This window comes from Humulus lupulus, chromosome 4 (assembly GCF_963169125.1).
Source record: "Humulus lupulus chromosome 4, drHumLupu1.1, whole genome shotgun sequence".
Classification (NCBI taxonomy): domain Eukaryota; kingdom Viridiplantae; phylum Streptophyta; class Magnoliopsida; order Rosales; family Cannabaceae; genus Humulus; species Humulus lupulus.
In genome coordinates, this window is record NC_084796.1 from 229,012,028 (window position 1) to 229,020,640 (window position 8,613).

General features: G+C 31.2%; 1 protein-coding gene across 1 annotated transcript; it reads left to right on the forward strand.

Annotated features, from left to right (window-relative positions):
- The first annotated feature begins 2,529 nt into the window (after positions 1-2,529).
- On the forward strand, positions 2,530-3,749 carry LOC133832970 (uncharacterized). The gene is made up of 2 exons (XM_062263239.1): positions 2,530-2,538; positions 3,318-3,749. The coding sequence occupies exons 1-2, from the start codon at positions 2,530-2,532 to the stop codon at positions 3,747-3,749; spliced, it is 441 nt and encodes a 146-aa protein (XP_062119223.1).
- The last annotated feature ends 4,864 nt before the right edge of the window (positions 3,750-8,613 follow it).

Consider the following 8,613-nt stretch of genomic DNA (forward strand, 5'->3'; position numbering starts at 1 on the left):
AATTTAGTATTAAGATGTGGATTTTCTTATAAAAATTTAGATTTTTTCATATAGGGAAAAAATTAGGGGCAAAATAACGTTTATACGACCCAACAAAGTTATTTACCAAAATACGGATGTACGAGAATAATTTCAAAAGTATGATTTCTTCTTCATCATGTCACCTCTAACGGAAACCCTCGATCAACCACGTCGTGCCATCAATCTCGATCAAAGCTACAGGAAAACAACAATAAGTCAAACCTACGACCATCCAGAATAAAATTCATCAAAAACTACAATCAAAACTGGGGAAAAAATCAAAGAAAAACAAAAAACTAAACGCTAGAGAAACCCACAACTGATCTCCATGAATGTTGGCGATCTGCCTTCTACAATCAACAAGAAATCATCCTATATCAAAACAAAACCAAAATCGGCAAGATCAACCGACGATAAACAACTGAAACAACCATCATCGCCTACAAAATGAAGTTTCCAAAAATCAACCAAAATCAAACAAAATAACTCTCAATAAATTTCAATTATCAGATATGTCGTGTTGCTCTACAAAATAAATGATGTTATTTGTCTAATTTATTCATTGAACTTGGTTGTTATCTAGTTGATTACCATAGTTTACTGTTATTTATGAATATCTTTGGTTGCTTTCTAGTTGATTCTAATAAGAACACACTTTCTTTAATTTCTGCGAAATATATTGAAAATGGGTAGATGATTTTTAATTTTTGTTTTTATTAAACATTTTTCTTGTGTCTCTTTTGGCTTGTAGTTGAGATAAAGTCACTCAACCTGTGATATCAAATGAATAATTGGCATTCATAACAGTCTAATTTTAAACAAAAACTGTGATTACTTTTTCTACTACCATGTTAATCCAAAATAGTTTCAAAACGAAGAGTTGAGATTTTTTTCGATATAAAACACTCATGTCGATAAAAAAAAAAAGAATTTAAACCTTTTATTTAATTGAAAAAATGAAAAAAAAAAAAAAAAGTGTATTTCAACCCCCCCCCCCCCCCCCCCCGCCAAATCATTTTATCCAATGTTAAGTGGATGACCTATATATAAAGTAAGAGGAATTCTTTGGGGAAAAAAAAGAAACAACTTTGCTGACAATCTACCATTCAGAGAATGGAATAAATACCAATTTTTGTTTAAAGCAATGGACACTGGGATGACAACAAGAATTATGTTGATTTCGAAGCAAGTGGAGAATTTATATGAAAAGACTGCAAATATAAGGATCTTGTTCAGAAGCTATTTCAGCAACTGCAAAACAATCCAGAAACAATTCCCATCAACTACTTTATCAAGTGAAAGAAGTTTACCCACCCCTAAAAATAGTAGATGATGATACTCTCCATTTTTACAGGCAGCTCAAAATAAAAAAATTATATTTCACAAAGTATACCTTACGTGTCAACACAGTGGAAAATATGGAAACACCATCATAAATTTCCTTTTATAACTCTATAGAATTTATAATGACAGAAGAAGTGCCACTGATTGAAAATAGTCCACAAACAGTTGAATCAATAATTGAGAAACCCCAAGAAATCATAGAAGAATACACTGAGATGTTTGACATCATCGATTATGCAAAAATAATCACTCAAGAAATGTTAGAGCAACTCGAGAATAACCAGAATAAAGAAACTCAAGTTGACATTGTAGAAGCACTGGTGATAACCGACCCTCAACATCAAGATGTTGAAACTAGATTAATATACAAAGATAAAGCAATAATAAAGACTATCCTCAACTACTTCGCAATAAAAAATCACTTCCAATACAAGGTGCAAAAATCATGCACAAGAGAGTACACTATTGTGTGTTTAGATTAAATTTGTAAGTGGTCCCTAAGAGCTTCAAGGAATGGAAACACACAGGTGTTCATCATCAGGAAGTACTACAAAATACACACATGCTCCTTGGAAATATGATTCAATGATCAATGCCAAGCAACATCAAAATAAATTGGCAAGTGCATCAAGCCAAAGTTCCTCAACATCAAAACAACATGCACCCCAGCAAACATCAGAGGTGATTTGAATGACAAATATGGAATAAAAATGAATTATATGAAAGCTTGGAGAAGTAATAAGAATGCATTGAACAATTTAAGAGGAAAATCAAATGAATCCTATAGCCTGATTCCAAGTTACTTGCATATGTTGCAAAAGACCAATCCTGGATCAGTGGTGGACTCAAAAACAGCAGAAGACAACAATTTGTTGTTCATCTTCTTGGCATTGAATGCATCTTTGAAGGGCTGGAACAAATGCAAACCTGTAATAGTTGTTGATGGCACTTTCCTAAACGCTACCTATGGTGGAGCATTGTTTTTTTCCAGTGCACAAGATGCAGGAGGTAAGATCTTTCCACTTACATTTTGTGTTGCTAATTCTGAGAATGGCTCTTCTTGGGAATGATTTTTTTCACAACTGAGGCAGGCTTATGGGGTTAGAGAAAACATGTGTATCATCTCAACCTAAGGTGGCACGTTGTTTTCTGCCAGTGCACAAGATGGATGAGGTAAGATCTTTCCACTTACATTTTGTGCTGCTAATTTTGAGAATGACTCTTCTTGGGAATGATTTTTTTCATAACTGAGGCAGTCTTATGGGATTAGAGAAAACATGTGTATCATCTCAAATCGACACAAAAGCATCATCATAACAACACAAAAAATATACCTGAAAATCACTCATGGATTTTGCATGTCCCATTTGCTAAGCAACCTAAAATCAACTTACAAGAAACATGTAAAGAAATACATGGAACAATTCACTAGGCCAGCAACAACATACATAGAGGAAAAATTTGAATATCATAGGAGAGAGCTTGACAGTTTGGATAAGCGCATTCTTCCTGATTTCCAAAAAGTTGGATATCACACATGGTCAAGGTTCCACTCAACAAACAATAGGTACTCCATAATGACATCAAACATTTATGAATCACTAAACGCAACAAAGTTGGCAGCTCGAGAGTTACCAATAACAACACTTTTAGAATGCTTGCATGGATTACTCCAAGAATGGACATACACAAATAGGAGAAATGCACAAAATACATTTACAAAATTGACACCACCTACTGAGGAGAAAATGACCAAAAACTACATATAATCGTTGAGACTTACTATAGGTTATTTTTTAATTTTTTTTACATCTTATTGATTTTATTTTGCTGCTCTGCTATTGTTATGGTGTTTCCCTGACATGTAGGAAACATATAGTTGTTGTCTTATTGCATGTGGCATAACCCGTCATCTTGAAATTAATTAACGTAACATTTGTCTTGAAATACAGGTAAAACCATCATATGAATATCTATTTGAGGTTGTTAAAAAAGAAAAATCATTGATTGTAAACCTCATAGATCAAACATGCACATGCAATAGATTCCAAATTGATGAGATGTCGTCTGGTCATGCTCTTTCTATGATGAAGAAGATAAACCTAGACCCCTACAATTATTTTTCAGATTACTACACAACAAAGACATTGCTAGAAACATATGAAGCTACAGTATACCATGTAGGACACCAACGCACTTGGGATGTACCAGCCTATGTAAAAGAAACAATAGTATTACCTCCAAATGCTAGAGTGAAAACAGGAAGACCAAAGAAAAGAAGAATCAGAGCTGTTTGGGAAACTAAAAAGCAAAACAAGTGCAGCAGATGTGACCAAAGAGGTCATAATAGAAAGACATGCCGAAACAAACTAAGAAGAATTTGAAAACATTGCTACAACAACATTACATATACTAGAATAATTTGATTCTCTTAAAGAAACATTGATTTAATTTCTTTAGAAAAATGAATTGTTTCATTTTTGAACACTAAACATTTGCTTTGGAAAATGTTCAATTCTTTAAGTCATATATTACTGTTATACACAATACTTATGACGTTGCTTTGAGGGTAGTAATAGCATTGATTTTTATTATAATTAAAAGATAATTGTTGATCAATATATGTTTTTTCTTAATAGTTCTTGTTATAAGTTGATTGAAAAATTTTGATCTTTGATAATTTAATAGGACAAATCTATATTGTTAAACTGGTGAAATTTTTTGCAAACGTAATCTTTTTAATTATTAAAGAATTTAGGTTGCGTTGCTTATATGTTGATCTATTATTGATTATAGTATTTTAATTTGTCAACAGTATATATTATGTTGCTTTTGTGTAGAGAGAAATAACTGAAAAATTGCTACATATGAGAACATAAAAAAAAAAAAACATATGCAATTATATATGAAGAAAGGGATTGTTCAACTTAATTGACATAAAAATTCAAACGCATAAATATTGATAAAACTCCAGTATTGTCACATAACAAAAAATTAAACTAAATAAACATAGAAATAAGGTCTATACTCCAAAATAACATTTATTTCAATATGACAACTGATGAGCATCATAGAAATATTGACAGTTGATGTTATGTTTCTTTAAAGTTGTCATAATGTTGATGCCAGGCAAAATGCAAGATCAATCCTTGATCACCAAATCCATGTTCTTTCCTTTAGTCTTTTTTGGAGCCTCACATTCACTAGCAACATTTTCATCTTCTTTCATCTTGTTATATAAATAAAATAAGATAGCTAACCTAGCACGATGGTCTTCAACAGAAAAATCACTTGCTAGAATAACCTTGTCATCAATAAAATATTCAGTAAAAGATGCAACAAAAATGCCACAATCATTGCAAAACAATAAAAAAATTATTAATAATTAAAAACCAAAAGCAAAGATAATAAAATAACAATTAAAAGAAATACAAATATGAAAATAGTACTTGCTTATCGTCATGAGCAGGCAATCTATCAACCTTAACAATATCAAAAAGAGCCTTTGGATCCCTAGAACTTGGATTAGAGTCATTTCTAATCTTGTAAAAATTAAGCAAATAAAAGAAAATAGGCAACAAACAGAATATGGCTCAATAGCCCTCATTGCTGCAATTTCATACCTACCACTCATCAAGAAGTTGTACATGTAATGACACATCTCATTTATATTTAAACGAACAAGAATCCAATGACTTGTAATTTTCATATTAATGGGAAACAAGACATGGTCAACATCAAACCATGACATACCACACATGATTCAATTACCTTTAATAAACTGAGCAACAACATGCTTAAGACTCACAACAGAATAATCCTTATTCTTCTAGAGAAATCGTTCATATAAAAAACTTATGCTTTCATTAAAAAAACAATCTGTTGTTGTGAAGGAAACCTTAGGCGCAGTTGAATACTTGCATTTCTTTTGTAGGTAATAGAATATGACATTATTATGTTGAGAAAAGAAAAAAGAATAAAAAATACAAAGCATAAAAACATCAACATAAAAACACAACAAAGCAACTATTAAACAACATAAACATACACAAAAAAACTCACCAAATCAGATAGAATTCATCGCAATAAACAAGATTGTGAAACCACATCTTGTCATCTACATCTTCCACTCCAAGATGAAAAGCATGCATAATAATATTCTTACTCTTCCATAAATTTTGTTTTTCCTACAGCAATTAAGAAAAAAAAAACATTGAAATGAAATAATAAATACAATTAAATTCATTAATAAGAAAAAAATTAAATAACATATCTGAGCTTTTTATTATGCTCCTCAGCTAGCCAAATATCAAAATCATCATCATGATCAATATCAGGACCCTGCCCAATATTGTGATCCAGCAAGCACAATCATTTGACATACGTAAACATAGAAAATTGTTGACATGATTAAGGAGAAATAGGAGACCCAAATTCATTCATGAATGGAGATTTTAAAGTTACTCCAGGCTTCACAGTCCTTTTCCCAACATCTAGGATAACTTCAATTTCAACAATAGAATCCAAGACAGTTGCAGCAACATCTCATTATGACAAAGTTTGGTCTCCTTGAATGGTTGCGCAACACAAGAAATGGACAAATCCTACTCAGAACAATGTGGAAGCAACTGTACAGAAACATATTAAAAAATTAAAATCAACATGTTATCAATTAAACAACAACAGAAAAAAAAAACCAAACTTAATAAGTAACATACATTAGTTGCTGCAACATCTTCACCATGGATAACTTGGGTCTCCTTGCCAAGTTGCACAATATTAGACATATGAACATCCACTGTAGAGCAACTTGGTTGCAACTATACAACAACACATTAACAATTAAAGAAAATCTAAAGCAATATTAGAACAAATAAAACATGAAAATAACAACATTAAAACAACGAACACACATAAATAACATACAATAATTTTTGAGATTGCATTCAACCTAGACATAATAGAATTTTCAACCTCAAGCTTATTTAAGTCTTGGAAAATTGAATCACGCTCATTCTCACCATCAGCCTACAAAATAATGACAAAATCTTAAAAAAATTAAACATAAAACTTGAATACTATAACTTAAAAAAGAAAAACAAATCTGTTCAACAATATCATCATGTAATTCCTTGCTAGATACCTCATATTGATTGGTATCTCTAGTACTATTATCTTCAAGAACCACTTCTATAACATCATCCACATTGTAATCATCACTCTCACTTTATTCACCATCATCAACATTATTGTCTTTTTTGTCCTTCCGTCATCTTGTTCTTCATCTTCTTTTTTTTTTACAGTCATCATACTGATCTTTTGTGTCATGATCCTCTTCGTCATATTCCTCCTCATTTTCACCATTGTTGTCCCTCCCATTTTCATCATCAGAATCATCATCTTCATCCGACATCATCGATAACAACATTAAAACAACACAAATAATAATAAAAAAAATAACAACATAATAAATGTTGATTTCGTACTATGACAACAGTAAAACAACACAATATACCTAAGTAAAAGAATCAGAAACAACATGATTAAATTTTTCCTGCATATCAGACAACGCATCAAACACCAAAATAAATTGGGACTCGAAAAAACCCTTCAAATTTAATAAGTCTGCAGCCATTGTTTGTTGATTAGAAACAATTATGTCAATCTTAGCCTTCAATTCATCATCCGCATGGAATTCACCCCGACGGTGAGTTGTTGGCATGTCGTCATCCCCAATATCCAAATTAGACTCAGAATGAACCCCAACATGCAAATCAGACACCGAATTAATCTTGTCTTTCCCACGATCCTTAACACCAGTGTTGAAATAAAAGACCTCCAATTTTAAAACAGAATGTTCATCATCACTTGGTTTTAGATTCTGCAACTTCAACTATAATATAATAAAAAAGAAGAAAAAAAATACAAATTATAAAACAAACAAAAATAAATATAATAGCAACTAAAAATTAACACATCAACAACAAATAAAATATATCGTCTTTGCTGGAATGTCAAAAATAATAGTCTTCGACAACATGTACATAGGAGTAAGAGAGCAAATCCAGTTAAGAATTCTAGGAAGACTACCAGGGACAAATTTGCAGTACTTCCTATTCATATACTGACATCACTCATAAAATCACACTTGAAAAACACATGGGCAACCTAGAATCCTATAAAATGGAACCGCATTTTCCTTGTCTAAATGATAAAGAGCATTATACCAACTAACTAATTTTCCCTTCAAAGATTGAATAGTCTGTTCAAAAGATGCTTTACCCCACACATAATCATCATAACGACCACTATCAACAACATCTAATTTTCACGAAGAACTTGTTTATCCTTCTCAAAACTAAAAAAGAAACCATTAAACAAAATACAAAATATCAAACTTAACAGCGGCTTCATCATCTGTTCCCCACCTCTTAACCCTAAAATATTGACGAATAGATTGCTTAGTAATATTATCATAACCTGGCCAATATTTTTCAAGCAAGTCATTTGATTCTTGTTTGAAATTCAACTTATTGCAATCTCCCACGCAATCTAACCCAGTGATCAAAGCAAACTCCTCACTACTAAACATCAATCTAACACCACTAATCATAACCCAAAACTCATACTCATTTAGTTGCTTAACTTCCCTCAACAACAACTCATGAACTACCTAAGGCTGAGTACTATATGCAGAGGTTTTCAAAAAATTTACCAAAACAAGTATGGGAAAACATTCTTTATGCTTATTAGTCAAATATTCATGGAGATTCTTAATAACTTTATAATTAGAACTAAGAACAACCCTTGAATAAAAAAAATTGACTTTGTTTGATCTTATAATCCCAATCCTAGAACATAAAACAAATGGAAATAAGAACAATGGCATTAAAAATAACGAAAACAATGCAAAAAAAATTCAACAATAACCATAAAACTGATAAACAATAAAAAAAAACTACATAAAAAAAAATACAACATACATCCGAACTCACCTTCAACAAACAACAAGAAAACCATAAAAAAACAACAAAATGCAAAACTTATTGATACCAATAGCGAAAATTGAAAAATGCTTAAACATTGTAACTGATACAGTAAAACATCGAAAAATATACAAAAACAAAACAATAATAAAATTGATGAATATAAAAATAGAACAAGTATACATTTAAAATAAGTAAAACAACAACAGAAAACCCTAAAAAATATATCTCAACTTCGAACTCTACTTTCTTCTTTGAAACA